At 37.6% G+C, this 27,283-nt stretch overlaps 3 protein-coding genes and 1 pseudogene across 3 annotated transcripts; 2 read left to right on the forward strand and 2 right to left on the reverse strand.

Annotated features, from left to right (window-relative positions):
* The first annotated feature begins 370 nt into the window (after positions 1 to 370).
* On the forward strand, positions 371 to 2,445 carry LOC137282721 (nuclear apoptosis-inducing factor 1-like). The gene is made up of 4 exons (XM_067814508.1): positions 371 to 683; positions 1,204 to 1,336; positions 1,747 to 1,897; positions 2,092 to 2,445. The coding sequence occupies exons 1-4, from the start codon at positions 531 to 533 to the stop codon at positions 2,264 to 2,266; spliced, it is 612 nt and encodes a 203-aa protein (XP_067670609.1). The 5' UTR covers positions 371 to 530; the 3' UTR covers positions 2,267 to 2,445.
* Positions 2,052 to 7,238, reverse strand: LOC137282722 (putative nuclease HARBI1). The gene is made up of 5 exons (XM_067814509.1): positions 6,741 to 7,238; positions 5,079 to 5,302; positions 4,323 to 4,431; positions 4,002 to 4,182; positions 2,052 to 2,212 (listed from the first exon to the last, which is right to left on the reverse strand). Coding segments are annotated over exons 1-5 (1,014 nt in total). The 3' UTR covers positions 2,052 to 2,210.
* Positions 7,239 to 13,625: 6,387 nt separating this feature from the next.
* Positions 13,626 to 15,389, forward strand: LOC137280687 (uncharacterized). Its single transcript, XM_067811901.1, has 2 exons — positions 13,626 to 13,949; positions 14,331 to 15,389. The coding sequence occupies exons 1-2, from the start codon at positions 13,626 to 13,628 to the stop codon at positions 15,387 to 15,389; spliced, it is 1,383 nt and encodes a 460-aa protein (XP_067668002.1).
* A 7,777-nt stretch (positions 15,390 to 23,166) lies between these two features.
* LOC137281267 (uncharacterized) lies at positions 23,167 to 25,559 on the reverse strand (annotated as a pseudogene).
* Positions 25,560 to 27,283: the final 1,724 nt, after the last annotated feature.

Raw genomic sequence — 27,283 nt, forward strand, 5'->3', positions numbered from 1 at the left:
ACAGAAAACAAAAAACAAAATAACCCGGCCCTTTTCAGGGCCATCCAACTGTCACTTTCTCAAACAATGCTGCATTTGACGTAAACACATAACAACACGATAGGATGGCATTTTATATTTTATTTCCCCCGCTAACAAGAACATGAATGAGACAAAAGATGCAGGATTAGGGGCGTCCCTGATCTTTTGTTTACAAACAACGGTAACGTGAAAACATCGTAACATCAGGGGCGGTATTCTAAAAAAGTCTAAGATTTCTCTTAAGTTTTGTCTTAAGTTTTCAAAAATTGACTTAGCTAAGTCAGAAACTTAAGTTCGTATTCATAAAGTGACTTAGTCAAAAACTTAGCTGAGTCGGAGGTTAAGTCGATCATAAACTTAAGTTCTTGGCCGCGGTGCGTGCGCATCGTTGCTAGTGGGAAAATACCAGCAACGGAAAACTTCCGGTGGAACTCTTTAATGCAAGAAAATAAAAAGTGACGTCAAGCGGGGATTCCCTTCTGTCATCGGAACGCAGACGACAAGAAATCATGGCCGAGACCGATGCTAGCAAGAAAAGAAAACCCAACTGGCATAAAGAAGAATGTCTGCTGTTAGCAGAATTAGTGAAGGAGAGGAAGACTGTAATAGAGGGGAGATTCGGACCGGGTGTGACTTCGGCAAACCGACATGAGGCGTGGCAGGTGAGTGCATTCAACACGTTAAAGAACGTCTTATCAGGATAAATTTGATAACACGTAATTATGTATAATTACCTCATGAATTGATGGTACATTGTACAATAGGAAATATATACGAACCTTCAACATCATCAATTAGTATAAAAATTTACGAGCACCATTTAATGCATTTTATCAATGTTTGTGTAAACTGATTTTTTAAAAAATGGTTGATTTGCACCAATTCCCTCCTTGTAATATAAAGTATTATGCTGTCAGTAATGATTGTTTATTTACAGAAATATTCCGTACATTCTTTTCTACAGACCAAAAGTCGTTTGGTTCAACTTATAATGTCCCTGAGTAATGGTACACAAATACTAAATCAGAGAAATCATTAATCATAATGAAAAATTACTTTTACATTAATTTGAAAATTGTCATGTTCTCTCCTGAAACAGAAGAATGCCAAAACCAAATTTGTTATTTTCAAACCAAGGATCCAGGTAATATTAATCCAAATGTGAACCAATTTTTGTCTTAGAAAATCACAGACACCCTCAATGCAAATGGTCACCAACAAAGAAGCAAAGAGGAGGTCATTAAGAAATGGAAGAATCTGAAGAGTGCCGGAAAAAGTGCTTACAGCACATTCAAGAATTCAACAACTGCAACCGGTAATTTTTAGATTTTATTTCCTACAAAGAGTAATATATCTGGGATAAGGCCTAAAAAAATTCTTGGGGTTCCCATGTCTCTACTGACCCAAAATTTTCCCACTGACCATAACAATTTTACTCACCATAATAAATCCGACTTTCTTTCAGTTATGTAAGTATTTTAAAAGCACAGGAGAAAACCTAAAGTAGTATCATATCACACCATTGTTTATGAATTATAAAATCACAAAAACACCAACTTTTAGTTTTGTGTGAGGTAAATCTGTTCATTGCCATGAATAAAATTGATCATCTATATTTCATATGAGCAGGTGACTATGGGTTGATTGTGTAATATTTTTAATCTCACCAATGCGGTATGTTATAGTAGTATATTTAATTCAAAGTAAGTCTGACTATATTTTCAGGCGGTGGACCACCCCCAACACCTATAAGCCCTGTCACAGAGGCGGTGGTGGACTGTATTGGCAGGGATAACACTGTCCTAACCGGGATTGGGCCAATGTCAATGGATTCAAGCTTCATACAGCTCCTACAGCTAAACCAATCCTTCGAAAAGTAGGTAATAAGTTATTGATAGTATTATATGAGTTCCCCAGGCTACATGCATGACTGACTGTGTGAAGTCATAATTTAAAATTAGAAATTAGTTAAACCTTCTTTTAAGATATAAAATAAGAACAGAAAACAGGAATTGAAAAGCATATGTATTAAAATGAATACAAGATTGATGATATACGTTTATGTTTCAGAGAGTTAGAGCCATCATTGGCATCACCATCAACATCAGCATCAGCCTGCACATCAGTCTCCACATCAGCTACTTCCTCAGCAGTTTTGGAAAAAGAGAAGTTGTTACTGGAAATTGAGGTTCTGAAATTACAGAAAATTTATCTTCAGTCAAAAATCAGGAAATTGGAAGAATAGCTTTTCACATATCCCACATCAGTGTATTTTACTAGTTCCAAATATACAGAACAATCTTTAACAAGCACAAGTATTGCTGTTATGAAATTGTTGTTGCGTGTGACTTATCCCTAAAATACAAAATTGTGTATGTTATCATTGTTATGTCAAAGGTAGACATCTCTTGTGTAATTTTAAGAGCTAATGACAACCGATGAATACAAACTTAATGAACAGTCAGAATATTGGAAAACACCTTGGATTTTCTTTTACTTGAATTGTTGGTACAAGACATTATCTTACTCTGAAATTATGGCATATTTCTTGACTTGCATCTGACATTTTCGCATATTTGGAGGCTTTACTTTTAATGTTATCCAATATTGCTACGACTGATATGACCAAATGTTATCTGTACACTTGAAAGATGATGCCCACTGATAATCTACTTCAGTTTTGGAATAAATTGCATCTTATTTCCGGTACATGATTTTCAGGGCCAGGGGGAATTGTGATCTTCGTAAGACTGGTGTTGATGTTTAAGATGATATACATGTATGTGGTTAAATTAACCATGGGATGAGGTTGAGCCCCTTTTTTTATATCAAACGTTTCAAATTTTTATAGTTTTATGGCTTGTTATGATGCTGCTATTTAAAGAATGTACATATGGAATATGTTTGAAATCGAATAACTTGAGGCTTAAACATGGGTAATATTAGCATAATTCTAAAGTGCTAGAACTCAGTCTGATCCACTTTACACTTGATGCCATTTTGCACAGAAAAATGAAAACAAGTCAACCTTGACTGTTCACATAGGAAATTTTGCTTTTACCTACATGAATCATCTGGATGAATCCTAGAATGTATTGCAATGCAAACAATTATATTGAGTTTTTCAATGGATGATATTTATTAACCCTTTGAATGAATTCTTCTTATGATGCCATAATCGTAATCTGTTAAACTATTTCACATCAAAGGAATTATTTATTAATTGTAATGTAATTGCATGATCTTATGACAGACTTTAATAGTCTGATGTTTAGGGTGTAAATTATACCCGCTCTACAGAGTAAGGGGGGTATATAGAGTTCACTCTGTCCGTCCATCCTTCCATCCCAAAATTTGGACCTGAGCATATCTCTGAAAGTTTACATGTTAGGTTCACCAAACTTCACATACATGTTAATCATTACCAATAGATGTGCCTTTTGCTATTTGGAAGTTGGGGGTTTTTTTTCAAAATTTGGGGTATTTGTTACTGTTTCCATGGAAACATGACTATTTACTGGCAAAGTGTGTGCAACATGAGACAGTCTATTTCAATTTTATGTCAGGTTTCCACAGGAAAAATAATGTTTCCATAAATTGTTAGTCTAATTAGTACATGGGAAGTAGGGGTATGTAAGCTTTGTTCAATTCTACACTTGTTTCAATTATACTTATGATTACATAGCTCTGTCAATAAGCATTGATTTATACACTTTACTGTAGTGTGTGAACAGTGCTCATTGTTCTCATGTTACCATGTTGGTTATTTATAAACTGCTATATGTAATATAACTCAACACTGCAATTAGTATATTGATAGAATATACCGGGATGCATCATGTGTTCTGTTCTTATTGATACTGTATTGTAGAAAATTGAGTTGGTTTCAGAAACTAATCCTTTCTACCAGTCCTAATAAATGTTGGAAATAATTTTGATAGTTGCTTCAGTCAATCAGTAATGTATGTCATCAGACTTACATGGAAAGTGAGTCCTTGCAAACTGCTCCCTGTACCGAACTCCCATCAAACCTTGTGGAGGCAGGACTGCTGGTGCTGTGGCTGCATTGCGCTGTTGTTGCTGTGGTATACCATCAGCTGGTGGAATTGGAATATTACGTTCCTTGCAAATATTATGCAAAACAGCGCCGGCCATAATGATCTGAAACACATGAAATGACACAATGACAAAATCTCCAATGAACATGGCACATCTTATTACAGCCACTTACAAGATATTACTAAATTGAGTGATTTCTCAATGACATATTTGTATCTCTTCATTTAGCTTCTCATTTTTACCTTGCAAGTTCTCTCTGGGGATTGTCTGATTTCACCATGAAGGACTCCAAATCTGCGCTTCAGTTGGCCAATTCCACGCTCAACACAACTCCTTGTGATCTTGTGTGCTCTGAAAATAATTGTCTTAATATCAAATATATCAAAATAACTTTGGTTCACACCAGTTTAAAAAAAAACAACAAAAAAACATGAATGGGGTTAATAATGATATTATTGTATTTATTTAGTGCCTAATATGCTCCATAGATATGCTCAGTGGCACTGTAGCAACATTGGGAAAGGAAATAGTTCACACAGCTTTACAGAAGAGAAGCATGAATTGATAGGTGTTAAGTAGATATTTAAGAGTTTGGGTTCCTTAATCTTCTTATGTTATTTGAATTCAATTTTACTGAAAAAAATTCAGGTATATTATTGTTAGAATGTGCATTATCATAAAAAAAACTAAAAAAAACTAGAAAATGTTGAAGATAGATACAAATTACTTTGATGTGATCTGATCAGTGTTTTGTGTCAGTGCCAAATCAATGTTCTTACATTGAAACACATTATTATCAAATCATTGAATTTATATTATTATTATTATTATTCAAATGATTATGATAATAAATATGATCATCTGTTGGATATATACTTGCATGTAACGCAAGGTTTAATTTGGTTATTTTTTCCCGTATTATGTGTATCCAATTATGATCGCAAGTTTTTACAAACTAGCAAGGGAGGTTACTCCAACATTTTGTGAATAGTTCTTACCGGTTGTAGCGTGCCTGACTGCCGGGTTCTGGGCGAAGGAATGGAGTAAGCAGCCAACGTTTAGACGGATAACCACTATCACCGAGAAGGTGACACCCAGCTGGCAAGTTGTTGCTCTCCATTAAACGGAAGAGGCCACTCTGAGAGAGGATTCTTGAGTCGTGTGTGGACCCAGGCCAGCGTGCCACGATGTCAATGATACGGTCGAAGGGATCGAACACTACCTGACAAATACAAATCCACAGCAACAAGAATGAAGATTTTTATGGATATCAACTTCTTTATGAGAGAACACAACGTTTCGGAGTTAATGCTTACTCCTTCATCAGGTGATTGAGAAAGGGATACAGAGGTGTATTTATATGTACAGGTAAAACAATAACAAAGTAACAAGTGGAATGAGTTAACGAAAGCTAGTATAAACAAGCACTGATAGGAAGCCGATAGTTAAGATAACAATGATGGAAGCCAATGGTAATGCATTACAGTTGATTGGATATGTTTACATAACATGATTGGGGATAAGGATGGAAGCCAATGGTGATACATTACGCATGATAGGATGATGTACATAACACACGATAGGGGGTGAGCATGTTACATGAGGGTTGGTGATGTACAAACACAAGTATGTACTGGGTAGATAGGCTATACATGAATTACATAGATAGAATGTACACAGGTAGATGAGATTAATTTTTCAATAAGTCCCAGGCACTTGGTAGGTACACTCCTTGGTCGCGGTTGATGGCTGGTTTCTGTCTCCGGATCTCGATGGCCTCTTGCAGTTTCCTTTGGCGCCAGTTGTTGTTGTTGGTAGATAGTATCCTAGTGTCCTCCCATCGAATTGAGTGTTCAGGGTTCTTGAGAATGTGTTCAGAGATGGCCGATTTCTGGTCGAGTTTCCTGACTGAGGTCTGATGTTCCTTCATTCTGGTGTTGATTGGTCTCAGCGTTTCTCCAATGTATAGGTCGCCACAGTTGCAAGGGATCTGGTAGATGCATCCTCTCGGGTTAGGGTGTTCACAGCTGGGTCCTTTACCGTTGGCTTTTAGGTAGGTCTTGATGGTCTTGCCACTGGAGAAGGTGACATCGATGCTGGCTTTGGTCTTGATGAGGCGTGATATTTGATGACTGATGGGGCCAAGGTAGGGTATGGTTACTCTGATGGGTGATGGAGAAGGTTTGGGGCGGGGTTCTCATCCTATCATGCGTAATGTATCACCATTGGCTTCCATCCTTATCCCCAATCATGTTATGTAAACATATCCAATCAACTGTAATGCATTACCATTGGCTTCCATCATTGTTATCTTAACTATCGGCTTCCTATCAGTGCTTGTTTATACTAGCTTTCGTTAACTCATTCCACTTGTTACTTTGTTATTGTTTTACCTGTACATATAAATACACCTCTGTATCCCTTTCTCAATCACCTGATGAAGGAGTAAGCATTAACTCCGAAACGTTGTGTTCTCTCATAAAGAAGTTGATATCCATAAAAATCTTCATTCTTATGTATTTTCACTTCTAAATGACATTCAAAGACCCACAGCAACAAGTTTACAAATTTCTTACAACCAATCGACGATTCAAAATTTTGTGAGATTATTTGGAAATAAGCTTTGAGAACACAAATATATGAATCTGTGAAGAAAGTACCTGTGTGTTTATGCTGTGGTAGTGATGTCGATTGACGTAAACATCCTCATTTACAGTTGGTGCCTGTATTTGTATATGCGTGCCGTCAATGACGCCGATCACCCCTGGGAAGTTCGCCGTCCGGTGAAACTCCACCTTGTTGCGTTGACACTCTGCGGGACTGGGAAAATGTATAAACCGTGCCACCATGGCAGGGGCGGACAAGGCTTCAACAGTCGTGTATATCGCACGTGAAACGCTCGGTTGACTCAACCCGTGATCATCCCCATTACACAATTGAAACTTGCCTGTTGCCAGAAACCTCAAAGTTACTAAGAGCTTTGTTGTTGCATCAATAGCATGATTCCGTCCAGTCAGTGGCTGTATTTGTGCTCCAATAAGTTGCAATAAAAACCTAATACCTTGTTGATTCAGTCTGTATCTTCTAAGTAGTTCCTCCTCATTCATATCATTGAATCTGTTGGATCTTGGTAAATATACACGCTGTGCGGCTGCCATTTTGGTTAGACTTAAGTTGAAATCCTATATTTAAGCCTACATGGGTGCAGGCTTAAGAACTAAGTCAAAAAACAACAAGACTTAAGTCTAAAACTTTTATTGAATATGACTAAGAATAAAGAAGTGATTTAAGACAAAACTTAAGTTTTTCAAAAAAAACTTAAGTCATTTTTATAGACTTAAGTTTTTTTTAGGACTTAAGACTTTTTTAGAATACCGCCCCAGAACCATAAGAACAACATGTTTGACAGGGGTGTGGATCATAGACATCCGTCAGGCGAGGGGGTTGAAACCAACGTCGTACACGTTCTTCATTGACGAGGGTGTTGAAGGGATCAAACTGTTCCATCACATCGTGAAAAGACCACCCACGAGCACGATGAGCCAGGACAAACAGGCAAGAGCTACTGAACCAGGGTTGAATTGAATTCAACATTCCATTGTTGACTGAGCCATCCTGCGTAGGCCATGACACGCCGAACGTCTGGATGCAGTTGGTAGGGATGAGTTGGTTTGAGATGCATTCTTGTTTGTGTTCCTGTAGGTAGATATTTTAGTAGTGTAGAAAATTCATATTTCAAATACCATTTACCGCTACTTAATGTCCCTTGTAGTATATACCTGAACATTTTGCCAGCTAGTGTCTTCAGTAAGTTGTATTCCACCTTGTTTGGTAGTACCTCCACTGTTCTTAGGTCTACAATCAAAACAATTAGTGTTCTGGAAATGTCAGGCCCTAATCTTTCCAGTAGTTTGTATATTGTTTTACGCCGCACTCAGCAGTATTCCAGCTATCTAACTGCGGTCTGTAAATGATCAAGTCTGGACCAGACAATCCAGTGATCAACTGTAGGAAAATCGATCCACGGAACTGGGATGCGTTGACTCGACCATCTCAGCGAGTCTGGCGACCCGATCCAATTATCCAATTAGGCACATATCTCCATTCAAAGCTATTAAACGACTGAATTGAAATAAAGTAAAATAGCATTATTGTTAAGTACAAAAAAGACAATGTTTCCAGTCATATATAAACTTTCATTATGTCGAGGGCCTTTATACTCCAAGGTAAATACTGTCTGTGTTAGAATGAAACGTGGTGCTGATGTGTTTCAACACCTTTGTTTCTCGCTGTTTTGACAATGTTTCATTTCACTCAAATTCAATGTGCTCATTGAGCACAAAAAAGTGGCACATACTTTAGAGTAAAAGGACTCCATCACGTTTAAGCTGATATGACTATCAAATGTTAGGGTGTTCCCATAATCTGGTTTGTAGTATAGAAGTCATAAATACGCGAGGAAAGTATATATAGCAAAACATGTCAGTTATGTCGTGTCAGCTTTAACCCCCTGGATGCCGGGTTGTTTTTCCGGCGCACACTTTCGAAAGTTTGAAAAGCGAACGTTGTGCGAGATTTGAGCTCGCGTAGTCCTGAATCTGCGTATGGCTATAAAAGTACACACAAATGTAGAATATTTAATTTCCTATCCGTTGGTATAAATATAACTGCGGCTACCTCAGGGGTTTGAGAAATAGACACAGCTAAATGTTGTCCAAAATTTGTCCGTTTTTCATCCTGCATCAATAAACACACTCTGCTACGATTTTTTTAATTTGTCATCTTTACGGAAAGTGTGAGCGAAGAAAATACAGCTTGATATCTGAACGATTAAAGTGTATATGAAATGGGTTTATGTGCTAATGTATAACGTCATACGCACAAAATGAAAAATGACCCGCAATAAATGTAAAAAATTCATTTTCTGTTATGACGTCAAACGTCGACAGAGAGGTCATGCACGTATAAAGGTAAGGGGGCATAACTCCGCTATGATTTACATTAGGTCAATGTAACTCAGTTCGCGTGAAGAGAAAATGCTGTGGACACGGACAGTATAATTCCGTCATGTTTTCTTCACAGTGAACGAAACCATTCCAATACAAAGTTCCTCAATGTGAGCGGATGCCTTTCTGTCGCTTCACAATTTGTAAGAAAGAATGCCAATGGTACTACATGAGAAAGCAGGTAATAGCGATTTGGATGGTCCTATCCAATACATAATTTTGTGCTTAGATTCCCATATTCTCTTAATTTGGTCGATGTATTTTTATTAATTTTCCATCATTATTAACGGAGTAACAGCCACATTTTCAAATGTAATGAAAAAACTGAAAATAATGCGACGTTGTAGTTGACGTCATTGAATGTTTTGTGCTTTTCGTGACGTCGGAAAAAGACGACACTGGTTTGATAATTAGTATATGTCTAACCTAATTTCCACTCAATGTGTAAAAGGTCTCGGCTACTGTGTCAGACTTCAACACTTTTTAGACAAAACACAAAATGGATGGTTGTACCACTGAAATAGTATCCTGAATTTATCAACAATTTGACTGTTTTACTACGTATCATATTGTGAGCAACACGCGCACATGTCTGTCATCAATTTAGCGTAAATGAAAATTTAACTCCTGAATATTCATTAAATATTCTTATGGGATATAACCTTTTCTCCTTATGATTATGTACATTAGTATGTAATTATTTTGCTTCTAAAGTATGCAATGAAAGGTACAAAGAGATCGGGGTTTTTTTTGCATAGAATTATTAGAATATGGACGTTAGGTTTGCCCAAAATCAGACATGACCTGGTTTATATATTTTTAAACAATTTCCCTAAAAATATTGTTTGAGTTAGATACTCTGTCATCAAAATATGTTTCAATCGAATTCGATTTGACTTTATTATCGAAAACAATGATAATGAATCATAAAACGTTATTCAACGAACTCGCACCTGGTCATTCAATTTCAATTGTTTTGTCTACAAAAACGACACAAACCAATGCAACAAACAAGACAATTCTTTGAAATATGTTTGCCTATACATTTCAAAAAACATACAAATCATTTTCATTCATACTTATTACTAATGAGGTTGAATTAAATCGCTATTTATCAACCTGTTCATATGAAACTGCAATATTTCTCCCGACGTATTGAATATTGTACATCACAGGAACTAAAGCACATGTAGCAGTAATGGCTACGTGTGATCTTCTAACGCTTGTGTAGAGGTTGAAAGATGTGGTATAGTACACTTACTGAGGCAATTTCCCATGTAAATATTATTCAAACAATCAAAACCTTCCAAAGAATAAAAACGCACACCCTATAGTCACATTAGTACGATGTTGAACATGGATATATGTAGATACTGAAATCACTTTCATGAAAATATACATCACAATACCAAAAGTGCAATCGGAATGATATGGCCATTGTGTTTACTCCTGTTCAACCGACCTTCACCTCAAAGAAATGCCTAATATGTGCAACAATGTCGACGTGTGACATCACTACCGATGACCGATTTCTTTCAAAATGGCGGCTTCGTTGACAAGGGTACACTGGCTTTCGTGAGGACTCTTTCCTTGATTAAGGAATCTTTTGTACATAAAATTGAGATGTAAGTAATCAGAATTATTCTGACTATCTGTGTATTGTTATATGTTTTTATCGTTTACATTTGCAAGTGACGGAAGACGACAGAAATGCCGATAATTTCAGTTTTTTCTCAAAATAGCGCAAAATTTCTTTGGGAATGGGGAATGGGGTTGTCTACATTGAGTGTAAATCTGGTGCATTTATCGGTCATAGTTTTCGAGATATTCAGGCTGTCACAAAATCACATTTTGGGTTCTCTGTCCTTACCGGAAGCCGGACGTCGGGACTTGTTGTTCATTGTATACCTTTCAGCACACAGGCTATCATCCCTGAAAGTTTCATCAAAATCGGCCAAGTGGTTAGGGCAGGAGAGCTGGTACAAAAATCGTACAAATAATAATAATAAGAACTAGGATTGCCTCAAAGGCAATACTTATCGGTCTTCAGACTTCCTCCATACATCCACCGTGGCTATCGTCACTTGAACAGTTTCTTTGGACGCAAGCTGGACCGTCCCTTACTATGTTTTTTTTTTTAAATATCAATTTAGCACTGAGTCAACACTGCTGACACACACACAAAATTCACTAACTCCAGAAAAAGAAGCAGGATGGCACAGTAAAATATACAAACTGCTGGAGAGATTAGATCGTGACGTTTCCAGAACACAAATTGTTTTGATTGTAGACCTAAGAACAAAGGAGGAATGGCTTGTCATAGTTAAGTAATTGCGCAGATCGCGGTACACCGTATGCCTTCTTCACATTTTTGAGCATGTGTTGAGAGATATTTCTTATGTGAAGCATGTTTTAGTTTATTATGCATGCTAAATATAGACATCTGTCTTTTGAATTCCCAGAGATGCCAGCTGTATTTCACTAGACAGTAGTCAGCAGCTATCGAGGTATACTCAACACTGTTTTCACGTCAAATTTTCGTCTCTTTCATATGGAAGAGGAAATAACTTACTGCAAACGCCGATACACGGCACTCTGGAACAACTGTTAGTGTGAAAACATTATGAGTTAACCCCCTGGATGCCACAGGGACATATATGTCCCTACATAAAACGCAGTTGATGTGCCAGAGGGACATATATGTCATTTTGTAACAAGGTGGGAACGGAAATGAAAATATTCGAAAAATATACAACCCCTAATCCAGAAAGATGTCACATTTAAAAGTAAAGTCATTTTCCAACAATGTATGCATAATTGTTATAACTCTAACGCACATATAAACTGCATATCGCCGTATTCAAAATCACCTTTCCATCACTAACAATCAAACTTTGACGCCATTGCAATATTTTGGGAGTTGGAGTATGTTGCACCATCTACTTGGAAAAAACATTGTGATTCACAGTCGAAATCCTTACCGAAAATATTGCATGAAAGTTGTAAAAGCATCAAATATCTAATTTTCAGTGTAAGTTTAAGCTTCTGAAACCAAGTAATACCTTGTATATCGATGCTGCAGTGTGCGTGTTGTTTTTCTTCGGTGTTTACATGCAAAGCATCGTTTCCACTTCGCCACTTAACGTATATTTAAAAGAGTTCATACAGTAGTACAAACCCATTGACATGTGTTAAAAACATTCTTTGTTGATCGCTGTCACTTTTCATAATGTTGTCTATACTCAGATATTCCATAGTGTTCTGTGCATTATCATATTTTGTGGAAATAGAGAAAAGGTACCGAAGTTCTTTCGCCGGAAATTTACACAAAATGGCGATCGAAGTGGAAGGTCGCTAACACTACTTTCTGCGAGAAGATAAAGCCGCACCAATGGTCCTCAGTCGACCACGGAAATGCAGGAAAGATTGCCTGTGACATCCTCTAACGCGGGCTGTATATTTTATGTATTCGGAACGAGCGTGTGTTAGTAAAATTTCTGTGTTGTTGATATGTATAATTTTCTGAAAAGACGTTCAAAAGTGGACACTGGTAACAATATTGTAAGCTAATCGCAATAACTACAAATAACTTAATGGTTATGATTATGGCATAGCTTATTTATCATTTCATCTCCAGCTTCATGCCCCTGATTTGCTTGAGGAAATCTGAACCGCGACGGAATGCATATATTTGTTTCATGATGATGCATGCACAGAGTTGCTAAGTCAAGGGATTACGGCAAGCTAACATATTGTTGTTTTTTGTTTCAATGCTGAAACTTCACTCTTCTAAGGTGTCTTTAAGTATTTGTTCATAAATCAGGTACTACTTAAAGACAAATATTTTTATTTTTAAGAATTATGTGGAAGTGTTTCTACCGAATCTCTGTAGTTTCCACCGCGCACCGCTCCAATATAGGCGAGAGGACGGGAACGGTTCATTTGCGATTGTTCGTCTGGAACAAAATACCGTGACACGCGACCTATGACTTGCGACGTCACAAAGGTTACCACAGGCCGAGTCAAACAATAAAGTCCTCGAATTCAATTGATTTCGTTGAAATGTAGACAAAAGAAATGTAAATTAAGACACGACTGATGTTAGAATAGTAAATGCTTGTTTTGAGTAAGCAATCAACGCGAGGAATATTTAAGGAAATACATGAAAAGTTTGCTTCCCGCCAAGAATATTGTAACACCCTTGGGGTGCACGTTGGAAGACAAATAACACAAGGAGATGATGAAGCAGAGTAGGAGAGTTTGCAATGATGCATGCAAACTTTCTGTTTAATTTTGTTATAACGGCAACAATGCCAATGCAACTTTGGCTAACAAAGTGATAAAATAAATGATGCCAATAAATATAGTCAGGTCTGATAAGACACTAGTTTGCCTATAGAGGGTTTTCAGAGTTATCCCGTGATTTCATACGCGCCGCCATGTTGGTTGTCATTCGCGTCCCCAGCAACCATAGCGTCACTAGCAACTGTCGTCTACTCACACGTCTATCTGCCTCTGCCTGTCATCTAACCATCTCCCATGGAGAATTATGCAAACCTACTCGATAAAGTATCTCGCGCACGATATCTCGAGAAGACTGTTGTGATAGACAACGAAGATCCGTACAGGATTCCCAGATCGGAATGGAGTGACGACCACAAGTATTTGCCGGCAACAAGCTACGTCGACATCGTCAACTATCTGGTGTTCAGCCCAAGTCCTTTTTATAGTTTATCCGACATGAGAAACTACAGGAGTCTGGAAGCATATGACAGATTTGTGTGTGGTTGGGTACGAGACATTGTCTCCTATGTGCATTTATCCGTCCAAGATGGAAAGGCCATTCACGTCATCATGTCAAAGGTAAGTAAACGTAAACAACAGTTTACCGTGCCGAGAGCCGCTATGCGATCGTATACACATCGCGTCTTTCGTATACAGTTTACCCAAATCAAGAACTGTGTGTTTGGCATATATGCAATGATAATCAAAATAGATAGATTCTGTTTATACTAAGTACAGCAATGTTTTAATTATGGTTTCACTGATTTAATAACAGTAAAATTATGTTGAAATGAAATCCAAGATGTCTTCAGCCTGTTGATAAATATCTGTACATGCTAATTGCCTTCAGCATTATGCAATGAAATGCCTTTGGTGAAATTCAAACATTTCAATCAAGTCTAAATACCATATGAAATAATGTCTGAGCAAAAATTAAATCCTGTACTATTTTTTTCACAGGTTATGCATTCACAGCGCTTAAATGAAGCTCCGTTACAGCCCTGGTTTATCACTGATGATGCTGGCAAAGTTTTATCGGCTCATTGTAACTGTATGGCAGGTTTGGGTGAATCATGCTCACATGTGGCAAGTATGATGTTTGCTGTTGAAGCTGTTGTCAGGTTGAGAGAAACTGCCACTGTGACGCAGCAGCCTGCATACTGGAAACTCCCAGCTTCTCTTAACAAGATTAACTATGCATGTCTAAAAGACATTGATTTCACCTCATCAAAGACTTTAAAGAAGAAACTTGACCTATCAATAGAATCTTCCACAACATGTTCGACTTTATCAAATGTTCAACAAATCAAGGAATTAAAATCTGCATCGACCGCAAATTTTCAAAGCTTCCTTCACGCTATCAGTGCAGATAGACCATCTTGTCTTGCAGTTCACAGTAATTACAGTGATCAGTATGTACCTGTTCCATTACAACCACAGTTTCCTCAAGTGATCACAGAGCTTTTTGATGAAACAATGGTTGGCATCCCATACAATGATGTATTACAACACTGTCACAATATCTTAAGTCGTTTAAAAATCACATCAGATAAAGTTTTGGCAGTTGAAGCTGCAACAAGAACCCAAGCATCTTCCCCAGTTTGGTTTCAGTTCAGGGCTGGCCGTATAACTGCATCAAAGATGAAGAGTGTCAATCGTACATCACTATCCGACCCCTCGAGGAGTTTGATTCGCCACATCTGTTACCCAACTGAGGTCAAGTTTTCTAATCCAGCTACGAGATGGGGATGCAGCCATGAAGTAACAGCTAGGGACACCTATGAGAAATTGTCTTCTGAGCGTCACCATAATTTCTGTGTTGAGGAATGTGGCTTATTCCTCAGCTGTGAGTATCCACATCTTGGTGCAACTCCTGATGGGATTGTTGACTGTGGTTGTTGTGGAAGGGGCAGTCTTGAGATTAAGTGTCCTTTCTGTGCAAAGGATGACTTTGTTGACAATAGGATTGTTTACTTAGAGGAAGTTAATGGGTCACTGCAACTAAAAAGGGACAGTTAGTACTATTACCAAGTGCAAACACAGCTATTTGTAACTAATTATGATTACTGTGACTTTGTTGTTTGGACAAACAATGATGTGTTTGTGGAAAGAATTACACCTTGTCTGGCTTTCTGGAAACCTGTAGCTGAACATGCAATGCAGTTTTTCACATCCATAATTCTACCAGAGATTGTTGCACGGCACTTCTTGAACACCAGTGACAGGGTTGCTCCAGAAAATGTTGATAATGAACTGTTTTGTATATGCCAGAAGATGGAAGGAAATATGTTGGCTGTGATGGGAAAGAATGTACCGTGAGGTGGTTTCACTTCAAGTGTGTTGGTCTTGTGCGTAAGCCGAAAGGCAAATGGTTCTGTAAAGACTGTTCGACAAGTAACATGCGAAAGAAGCGGAAACGCAACAATGAAGAGTGATGTACTTAAACATTATCTCATCAGTGTAACTTAACATTATGTGCCTCAAGCCTCGCTGACACCAAGCAACTTGTTCTGAGTTCTTATATGACAAACCACCTCCATATTGAAGTGAACTTACTCAAGTCATATTTTGTTGGCACTACACCAAGGCTAACATAGAACAATAACAATCACAGATAACGTCTCAGCATGTTCATATAGATTTATTACTATAAATGACAGATTGTACATGAGCAGTAATTCATAGTCATGTGTGCGATATATTTTCCATTGAATTGTGAACTTGGTATACAAAACATCAACAGTTGCAGAAATAATTATTCAGCTGAATCATTGTCTGAAACAAAATATCAGTATAGTCTTTTGAATATGATGTGATTTCACTTACCAACAATGTTGTGACCTCTGATCTGTCTGAATAATGACAACACGTCTTAGTGTTTTTTTTAGCTGATTGTGATTTAGACCAGTAATATACTGTGAAAGCTGTCCCAACTGTAATTGCCAGATGATTTGCTCATTGCCCTATAATGCACATGAATACGATGAAGTAATTTATTATCTCTTGCCACACAAGGATCTGCATAGAAAGTGTCATGTTATACACCCTAGCTGTAATGCCAAATGCCAACGGTTTTTTTTAAATAAAAAGTCATTTTCCCCTGATCACAATGCCAATTACGCCGGCAGCATGTAGTATACATACCTTATTTGGTTAACTGACATAACTTCCTTCTAAGAGGTTGACAGCAACCTAAGGTCTGCAATTACCAAACATCACACCAATTCTGACCTATGTGCATTTTTATAAATGATATTTTGCAGGGCTGTTGAAGTATGATGTGGGCAATTGGTAGTTTGAATTAACTAGCCATCCTTGCCAGTAACTTTTCACAATTGGGTGAGTGTGAGTGAGTTAATGTTTAACGTCACATCGGCAATATCTCAGCCATATCGTGACGAGAACATTTAAATTAAACATATGCATATGGAAAAATCTGTCAACGAAGGACAGTAAAACAACTAGCATATCACAATTTTAATTAAAACTAGTATGGAAAGTTAAAACTAATAGCACTATTTAGACAATACATAATAAAAATAGACTATAGATCACCACACTAAGGACCATGGGGACTTACAGTACCTTTGCTACCTACATGGACCCTAGTTGGATTTACATCATCCCCTCAGCTGCTGGCGATTGTACGAAAGGTTAGCCAAAATTAAAACAACATGAATACTACGATTAAAAACCTGGTAGACTTAAATTTACTCTGAATGTTTGTGGACTTACGTACCCTCTCAGGAGGACAATAATTTTACAATACTTCAACCCCCTTTGAGGGTACAGCCACCAACAATTCAAGTTACTAATTCAAACTACCAATCATTAAAATACATTTACAGAAACATACTATTCAAAATTCACCGAACAAATCAATTTCTTTTAAAAAAACCTATAATGAAATGAGAATTAACGTTGGTAAAAAGATCCTTCATTGTTTTAACTGTAAAATATTTATCCCTTGTGATGGAGAATTCAACACAGTCAAGCAGAATATGCTTGACCGTGACTGTCTCATCACAAGGGATGCAAAATCGAGGATCCTCACCTTTCAACAGGTATGCATGAGTATATCTAGTATGGCCAATACGACATCGTCGTAGTGTGACCTCTTCAAATCTGAACTGACAACGCATGTGGGTATAACCAATGTAAGGTTTTATCTCATGTAATTTATTTATACCCACTTGGGTGTCCCACTTCTTTTGCATCAGATCACGGATATAAGATCTAATGGTGGCTTTGTAATCACTGTAGGGAATAAGAAGCGGTGTCACAGATTTGTTTAGTGCTGCCTTGGCAGCAAGATCGGCCATTGTGTTCCCTGAAATGCCTACATGGCTGGGTAACCAACAGAAGACGATGTCGCATTGGCCAGTAGCAAGATTATTATACAATTCAATAATGTCCATTAAAAGTGGACGTTTACATGATAAATTTTTAATCGCCTGGAGACAAGAAAGAGAGTCTGAATAGATTATATATTGTTTACGTTTAGGGTGTCTTTGAATATATTTAAGAGCTGTTAATATGGCGTTAGCTTCAGCTGTAAAAATAGAACTATTATCTGGTAATCGAGAAGATATTGTTCTGGATCCAATGACAGTGGCACAAGCCACAGCGCCACCATCCTTGGACCCATCTGTAAATAAGGATTTATAATTGCTATATTTATGTTTTAATTGATTATATTCTTGCTTATATTGTAATTCATTAGTCTCTGATTTTTTAAATGTGGTCAATGTTAGGTCTACTTGAGGCCTGACCAACTGCCAGGGAGGAGAAGAAAGAAGACGGGAGGGAGCTATGTTTTCCAGCTGAATCCCAGCAGCAGAAAGAAAGGGTTTAATTCTATGTCCCAGAGGCGGGACAAGAGAGGACTTTTTGTTGTATAAATCCCCATAAAGGGGATTGAAAAGACAGTTATATGCAGGGTTAGAATGATTAGAGTATAATTTAGTAATGTATTGTAAAGCTAACTTTATACGGCGCTGCTCAAGAGAAGGTTCATCAGCCTCAACATAGAGACTGTCAATAGGTGAAGTTCTAAAAGATCCAAGACAAAGTCTCAGACCTTGATGATGGACAGGATCAAGAAGTTTAAGATTGCTTTTACAGGCTCCACCGTAAACGATTGAGCCATAATCAAGTTTTGAACGAACTAGTGATCGATAGAGATGGAGAAGGGTAGCTTGATCCCCTCCCCATTTTGAATTTGAAACCACTTTCAACAAGTCAAGTGCTTTCAGGCATTTAGTTTTAAGTGATTTAATATGTGGTAAAAAAGTTAAATGTGAATCAAAGATTAGACCCAAGAACTTGGCTTCCTTCACAATTTTAATAGGCGTCCCATCTAGAGACAGTTCAGGGTCTTTATGGGGTTTATATTTACGACAAAAAAGTATGCAGTTAGTTTTCGATTTAGAAAATTTAAAGCCGTTTTCAAGACACCATTTATTAATCTTGTTTAAACACAGCTGTAGTTGCCGTTCAATGGTATGCATATTTTTACCACGACAAGAAATATTAAAATCATCCACAAACAACGATCCATCAATTGAATCGTTTAAAACTTTTGATAAACTGTTGATCTTGATGCTGAAAAGAGTGACAGACAAAATACTGCCTTGTGGAACACCCTGACCCTGATTGTAATGATCAAACAGGGTAGAACCCACACGGACCAGGAATTGTCTGTAATTTCTAAAGTTGGCAATAAAGTCAGGCAAACGACCTCGCAAGCCAAAGTCATGTAAATCTCTCAAAATGCCATATTTCCAGGTGGTGTCATATGCTTTTTCAAGATCAAAAAAGATAGACACAGCATGTTGTTTATTAATTAGTGCGTTTTTAACAAATGATTCCAGTCGCACTAAGTGGTCGACAGTACTTCTGTTTTTTTCGGAAACCACACTGTATATCTGTTATGAGATTATTTGTTTCCAAGTACCAAACAAGTCGATTATTTATCATGCGTTCCATGGTCTTGCAAACACAGCTAGTTAATGAAATCGGACGATAATTGGATGGATCTGTATGATCACGTCCAGGTTTAGGTATTGGTACCACTATGCCATCACGCCATGAAGGTGGAAAGTTACCCGATGTCCAAATATCATCAAAAATACTTAGGAGAGTTTCCAGACAGGATTCTGGTAAATGTTTCAGGAGTTGATAATGGATGTTATCAGCTCCTGTAGCAGTGTCATGGGCTTGATCAAGAGCAGTATGGAGTTCATGAATAGAAAAAGTTTCATTATAATCTTCCCCGTTATCAGAATTGAAATTAATAATTTTCTTTTCCTGTTGTTTTTGATATTGCTGGAATTTAGGTGTATAATTCGAAGAGGAAGAATGTTTAGCGAGAGTTTCACCCAGTTTATTCGCAATATCTGACTTATCAGTAAGTAATTGATCTCCATGTTTAAGATGATGGACACTAGATTTAGTACCTTTACCTTTAATTTTCTGGACCATGTTCCATACCTTGGACATAGGTGTCCGAGAATTTATTTTGGATACATAATTTTGCCAAGATTGGCGTTTGTTCTGTTTAAAAGTACGCCGCGCTTTAGCATTTAAAATCTTAAATTTATTTAAATTATGCACCATAGGATGGCAACGGAAATAATGTTCTGCTTTTTTCCTTGCCTTCCTAGCTTGTTTGCATTCATCGTTGAACCATGGTTTTCTTATGTGTGGAACTGCAGAGGACTTTGGTATACACTCATCAGCTATGGAATTCAGTTCCTCAGAAAAACATTGAATAGCATCAGGAACGTCAATAAAAAGTTCAGGTTTAAGTTTTTCAGCACACAGCGTTTCATATAAAGCCCAGTTAGCCTTTTTAAAATTCCGCCTTGATGATGGAGGAACATCAGATGGAGTTATAGATTTTAATATAGTAGGGAAATGGTCACTTCCACAGAGATCATTGTGGACTGACCACTCAAACTCATTAAGTAGTGAAGAGTCTGCAAGAGACAGATCTAGAGAAGAGTAGGTGCCGGTTGCAGGGTGCAGATAAGTGCTTGAATCATCATTGTATAAACAAAAGTCATTATTGGAGATAAAATCTTCCAGTATTTGACCTTTTGAGTTAGTGTTTGTACCACCCCATAGCGGGTTATGGCCATTGAGATCACCCATTATGATACACGGCTTTGGGAGTTGATCATAGAGATCTTGCAGATCTGACTGTTGGAGTGCTGAGGAACGCGGTATATACAAAGAGCATAGTGTAAAAGTAACGTGAAGAGTAAGTCTCACTGCAACGGCTTGGAGGTTAGTTTTAAGAGCTACAGAACTATGGATAACATCTTGTTTAACGAGGATTGAAGATCCTCCAGTGGCCCTGTCACCCGAAGGGGAAAAATAATTGTATGCATCAAACTGACGTAAATTAAAAGTATCTGTCTGTTTCAGGTATGTTTCCTGTAAACAGAAAGCTGCTGGTGCAAAGTCTTGGACTAATAGCTGTAGTTCATTAAGATTAGTCCTTAATCCTCTACAATTCCATTGTATTATACTTTTGGAAAAAACTATGGTGGGTTGATTGGGGATCTACCCCGCACTTTCTTAGAGGGCGACAAGCTATGTGCCCGAGGATGGATGTTATCAGACACATCCATATCTTCTAGTGACCCAAACTTATTAAATAATTTGATCTTGTCTGACCCTTTAGGAGCTCGATTTGGTCTTGAAGTGTCTGATCTTGATTTGATCTTTGTTTTACCTGTCTGTTTCTCATTCTTCCCTGGTTGTGATCCAAGTTGAGAAACGGGAGATTGGTGCTGAGAAAAGTTCTGCTGATCAGGAAGTAAATCTGCTGTCTGTGTGGATTGCTCAGGAGAAAGATTTTTAGGAATGTCTGTGTTTATCCACGTCAAGTCTGTTTGACAGGCATGTGACAAGGTAATGACTTGAGAAGTATTTTCTTTGTTGGTCATTTCTGATGTCTTTCTGGCGATGGAGGCATAAGTTTCACTAGTATCCCTTGACTGTATCAACTTTTTGGCTTCAGCAAAACTGACATTATTAGTGTATTTAATCCTGTTGATCTCCATCTGCTTTTTCCAAGTGGGACAATCCTTAGAAAATGCTGAATGATTTCCATTGCAGTTGGCACATTTTTTTGGAGCTACTTTCACAATCTTCTGTTACATGAGTAGTCTCAGCACAGTGAGCACATGTAACAGACAATGTGCAAGTCTTCACACCATGTCCAAACTTCTGGCATTTGAAACATCTCAGAGGATTGGGGATGTATGCATCAACAGTAACGCTGTAGTAACCTGCCCTGATTGATTTGGGTGGATTTGGCGCAGAAAAAGAAAACAGGTATGTGTTAGTTGGAACACTTTCATTGTTTTTTCGACTGGAAAATCTTTTGACATACATCACACCTTGATCCTTCATTTCCGATGCAATGTCAATCTCGGTCATATCTGCAAATAGACGATCTCGGTCTCGTACAATACCTTTACTGGTGTTCAGTGTTCTATGTGCAGAGACCTTAACCGGAACTCCAACAAACGTTTCAATGGACAACAGGTTAGATGCTTGCTGTTTTCTATTACATTCAAGTAATAAACATCCTGAACGCAAGCGTTTCACATCTTTAATATCTCCTGCTATTCCATGGATACCTTTAGATATCGCAAATGGATTCAGCTTTAAAGGAGTATTATGAAGAGTCTCAAGGATCAGAAAACGAGGCCAGTAATCAATAGATTTGGAGGGTCGCTGTTCATCATCATCATTGTCGTGTTGGCGTTTCGTTTTTTTGTTTGGGGTTTGGTATTCCATGTTAAGTTAGTATGAATTCGTCATCCGAGCTCCCCACCCCCCACGGAGTATCACAAGGACAATGCTAAGAGCAGGCGGGTTTCCAGCCTACAGCACCAAGGATACCCGGATGATATACTCAAGCAGAATAATCAGCAAGTAATTATTCCACCAGATTGGCCCATGAGCCACTGCCTTCTGGACAGAGGACTCAAGGCAAGATACGAAATTTGAGTTATTTAATCGTAAAATAGATATATCATCACAAAGCCATGACAACTGACAAAAGACAAAATGGTTTCTAAAAATTTATGCTGTAAAATTTACATGTACAGGGCTTAGCATGACCAGCCGATTGGTTGAACCGGGCCCATTAATTTTCACTGAACACATCTATGATCATTAATGATGAAAGTATCACTTGTTAATAATTCATATGCCACATTGATCATGGTGTAGTTAGAAATATATTAATTTCTGAAAATGCTGTCAAAGACAATGACAATTTTACTAAACATGGAGGCCAAATGGCCTAAAGTACATTTAATATAGACATATACAGTGAGTGCACAGTACTCAAACTGGCAGGTTTCATTTTCGGAAGATACATAAAGAGTATGTTTCTCATGAGCTGATGCCAACTACCAATAATATTTGGCATGTGTTATGTTAACATGATAGAAGGATGAAATAATATTCATGCGGCTTTTAGAGTAATAGGGAGAAATAAGCTAGAAATGATACTCATCCTCGACTTACCGTAATTGGCAGTGCATACTAACATTCTTCTTTCAGCAGTTTTAACAAACCGATTCAGTTGAATATTTAACTTATGTGAAAGACAATGAAACTTACATAGACCTCTTACATACATGAAAATGCTGTCATCTGTATCAGATGCAAAATAAAATGCGGTTAAAATTGCTTTTGAACATGTCAAAGTGGGTGCATTCCTGAGTCCCAAAGATGTCAACATTAAACACATGACCTGTCATTTATGTCTTGTTCTTTTGTAAGTCTAACAAAATATTATTAACATTCACTCAAATGGAACAACTGATGGACACATGTTGGTAAGTGCACAGCAAACATGGACTATCTTGTCAAGTAAAGGGTCAGTTTCATTATTCTTTGTCATCAGGTAATCAATTGGAATAGTGCTGCTGAGTATCGTGTATTTTTGACGGACACTACCAATAACTCTTTCTACATGAATTCTTACATTGGCAATATTTCTTGTTTCCTCTACTTCAGTCCCACTTAACTGTGGTTTACCTCGTGTAAATGCTGGAATCCTTAACTACGCCCCCACAGAACCAATAATTTCTTGTATATCAAAGCCTCTATCTGCTAATACAACATCACCATGGAGAAGATGGTTTGTGAAATCACTATTATTTGTTAAATACTTATCACTAACACGACCTCCCCATCCCTCAGAAATGTAACTAACAGAACCTTGGGGAGTGATGCCAATAAGATATTTTACAGTATTGTGATGCTTGCAGGTTGACCATGTCTGGGTTCTAGCAGTCAAATTGGATGGTCTATCAATCAATATCTCAAAACAGTCTATAATAACCGACACTCTGCGTCCAAAATACCTTCTGAATACCATTGGCACTGTTTTCCTTAAATCTTCTCTATCTGGCCAGAACACAAGTTGTTTCAGGTTTATGTACAAGACATCCATAACCTGGTTAAATGTCCTGGAAATAGTAGCTTTGCTGACACCAAACCTGTAACTTAGATCAAGAGTGGATAAATTCAATCTGAGTCTCATTAAGGTAATAATTAACTTTTGAAACTTTGTCAGAGATGAATGTGAAGACTGACAAATTCCATACGATACTAGATTGAACAATGCAATTAGGGTTACAAATGAAGGCAGACCAGTGTAATATCGTACTTTATCATCATCACCCTCAAAGTCTTCAGTATTATTTGCTTTCATTTTATGAACTATATTCTTAAGTAGATCATTCTCATGCTTTAAAGATTCATTTTCTGATTTAAGAATGTTCAGTTCTATTTTGCATCTTTCTAGTTCCTTTTCAGGTGTTAGATCATGATCTACTGGTTCAGTCTTGGATTCTGTCTCACAATGTTCCTCTTCAAGATGAAACCTCAGGTTCTGGAGTCTAGATGCTTCCTTCCTTTCCTAAATGACAAAGGATTCTAGTTCTTTTAGCTAGTTACACTGTAGCTAACTCGCACTCAGAAAACAGTGTTACAAATTAACTGTAGGAAATCAAGAGGTCCTATAATGATAAATACACCTTATGTATGTTATGTAAATATTTTAAGATTGATGAGAATATCTGTGTTACATACTACAGCAAAAATCAATTAACCTTACTTTAAAATTCCTCAGTTTCATTTTCTTAGTGTGTTCCTGGGTAAATCAGAACTGCCCAAATGAACAGAAAGACAGAAACAGTTCCTTTAAATGTTACATATTAGTTATAAATGTATTATACATATGTAAACATTAAACATGTTTACTTTATCTGCAAACGGCAGAAACGAGAACCCTTGTTGTCATTGTCACCCTTGCCATAAACCAAGTTTCAAAGTTGGTATCCAGTCGGGATGGGTGTCCTGATACAAGGCCGAAGGAGAACCTGGAGAGGTTTATAAATTTTGTTTATTATCACAAGGATAATACACAACTGGACGCATGTACAGTTCAGGCATGTCCCCTACTTCAACACTGTTTTCAATTACAAAAATCAGCAAAATACCTTTTGCCCTGATGGCCTGATATGTGTACTGATAACCTAGGGGTCCATTCAGTGAAACAACTTTTACACACTGCAATACCATAGTAACTAACAATCACCTTAGTGCCTTGTGAAAAGTATCCTGGGCTATTACAAATAGTGTCGCCTTACTATCATCGTGCGAAGCGGGTTAAAATTCGATGATTCATGTTGAAGCAGAAACGAATAAATTCGTTACACCAACGCTCTTTAGGAGACATAAATAATTCGTTTTCGCCAGGTGCCGTTTTGCTGTGGTGGCGTTTTAGCCTGCACCCGGATAATTCATTCTGTCGGTGTCAAATAACTGACAGAATAACGGGGATTCGGGAATTTGATTTTTAAAACAACCGAGGTACAACAGCCAAACCTTATTTCGTATTACGCAGAGTTATCGGCCATTCACATTGTACTTACCACCAACAAAATGATCGCTGCATACAAGCATGTAACTGGTATCCTTGAATGCAAGATCCTCCCGATTGACGGCTGCAAACCACAAACGGCGCCGTTTCTGACTGAGATCTCTTGTTTTCTCATCACTATTACTTATAATGGCCGGGAATCTGAAAAATCTCTTCTTGTCTCGGCTCGCACGATTACTACAATTAAACACCGCGCACGAAACGGGCATATTGGCAGCTGATCGCGATCGAATACGGCACTTGTTTACGTTTCGCGCTTCAAAGGTTGACAACCAACATGGCGGCCGCGCAATGCATCATGGGTACTGAAACCCCTCTATAGATTGGCTTAAGGACAAGGCTCAGTCTCCAAGGAAAATAATGGTTATTATGCTACATATATTTTTGACTCAAATTGTATCTTGCAGAAATGATACTCTGTATGTAATGTTACCAAGTGATTGCAAATTTGACTTAAAATATATACCTAGTGATAGTCAGGATATTAAATGCAAGTTGGTAGGAATGCCAGGTGAAGGTCGGTTCAAATGACTTCTACAATCGGAATCTTAACCTTAGAACAAGTAATGAGTGGATGAATGGATGAGGATCGAGTGAATGAGTCAGTTGTGAGTAATTGTAGTTGTCCTTGGGACATGTGACCTTTCTCAGCCAATCAGAACACAGGTTTGATGGCTTTCGTACACAAAGCACTGCATAGGCAGTATTGTTTCTAACACAAGTAAGTGATCACTAATTGTCCTGTTGTTGTCCTGTTTGTCCGAAATTGATTAGGACACAGTAGAAATAATTAGGACATCACGACAATTTGTTATAATTAAAGTGACAATATCTTTCTGTCAACGTAGCGTCAGCGGCCGCCATCTTGGTTGGTGATCAGCTCAAATGACAGGTGAAATGTACAAAATATTCAGTTTCCTTTATCATTTGGTGTTGTCCTCGTGTGATAAAAAGTGTCCGAAAAGATTAAACACAATGGACATCTGTGTTTTGTGGTGACATTTGATATAACAAGAATAAGGGCAACGATATAGTTACACCAAGCGACTAGGACGACATTTTGACAGACGTCAAATGCATGCTACGTCTATTGACAACTTGGTGTCAATGTAACGTAAATGTGCCCTGTTTCCAGGAATTTATGTTGTCCTATGTGTCCTTTAATAATTCGGACACTAACGAGATTGCTAAGATATTTGGTAAAAGCAAACAGAGAAAACGGACAACAGAATGTCAAACAGCGCCATGAATGATTGTCGGCGAGAAATGTCAAAACATGGAATGACTGTCATGTTTGATGTACAAATGTAGGAAATACAGGAGATTATATGTTGTCCTCTCTGTCTTAAAACAATGCATTTCTATCACAGATTCCAGGAAAATACCAGATAATGATTATGTGGCTTTTGATATAAAAACGGACATTCAGTTTATAAACCGTCACTCAACCTAACGTAAAACGTTGACAGGTCACGGTAACCTGAGAAATGTCAAATTGATCAAATTCATTATTCACAGCAATCAAGCGTAATTTATATCAGTATCCATCATGGAAAACACTTAAAAACACTTTTGAACAAGGAAGTTATCAGAAAATCGCCATTAACCAGTGTAATAGGTCATTGTTTACATGGGTCACAAGTCAGACTTACTTTCTATAAATAACCAGGGAGCAGGAGTGCACACAAGAAATAGTCCCTGACAAACATTGTTGCTATCATCCACAATGCACAATGATTCCAGACATAGAATAAAATACCAGTTAGATACACTAAATACATAAGCCTGTACAATAACTGTGAAGGATGAAACACCAGTAGTAAAATCCTGCATGAATATAAATAGCGTAGTAACACGTGGTAATTAGGTCATGTCTGACAAGTGCTGCTACCGGGAACGTTCAGTGCTAGATAAAACATAGATGTCATCAGTG

Source organism: Haliotis asinina, chromosome 4, assembly GCF_037392515.1.
Source record: "Haliotis asinina isolate JCU_RB_2024 chromosome 4, JCU_Hal_asi_v2, whole genome shotgun sequence".
NCBI classification, from domain to species: domain Eukaryota; kingdom Metazoa; phylum Mollusca; class Gastropoda; order Lepetellida; family Haliotidae; genus Haliotis; species Haliotis asinina.

Excerpts from the sequence above, each read along its gene's own strand:
- LOC137282721 (XM_067814508.1), top strand. The coding sequence starts at position 531 with ATGGCCGAGACCGATGCTAGCAAGAAAAGAAAACCCAACTGGCATAAA. Across the intron at positions 684-1,203 it reads ACCGACATGAGGCGTGGCAG|AAAATCACAGACACCCTCAA; the intron begins GTGAGTGCATTC and ends TTTTTGTCTTAG. Across the intron at positions 1,337-1,746 it reads GAATTCAACAACTGCAACCG|GCGGTGGACCACCCCCAACA; the intron begins GTAATTTTTAGA and ends CTATATTTTCAG.
- LOC137282722 (XM_067814509.1), bottom strand. The coding sequence starts at position 7,238 with ATGGCAGCCGCACAGCGTGTATATTTACCAAGATCCAACAGATTCAAT. Across the intron at positions 5,303-6,740 it reads ACCACAGCATAAACACACAG|GTAGTGTTCGATCCCTTCGA; the intron begins GTACTTTCTTCA and ends TGTATTTGTCAG. Across the intron at positions 4,183-4,322 it reads CCCCAGAGAGAACTTGCAAG|ATCATTATGGCCGGCGCTGT; the intron begins GTAAAAATGAGA and ends CATGTGTTTCAG.
- LOC137280687 (XM_067811901.1), top strand. The coding sequence starts at position 13,626 with ATGGAGAATTATGCAAACCTACTCGATAAAGTATCTCGCGCACGATAT. Across the intron at positions 13,950-14,330 it reads TTCACGTCATCATGTCAAAG|GTTATGCATTCACAGCGCTT; the intron begins GTAAGTAAACGT and ends TTTTTTTCACAG.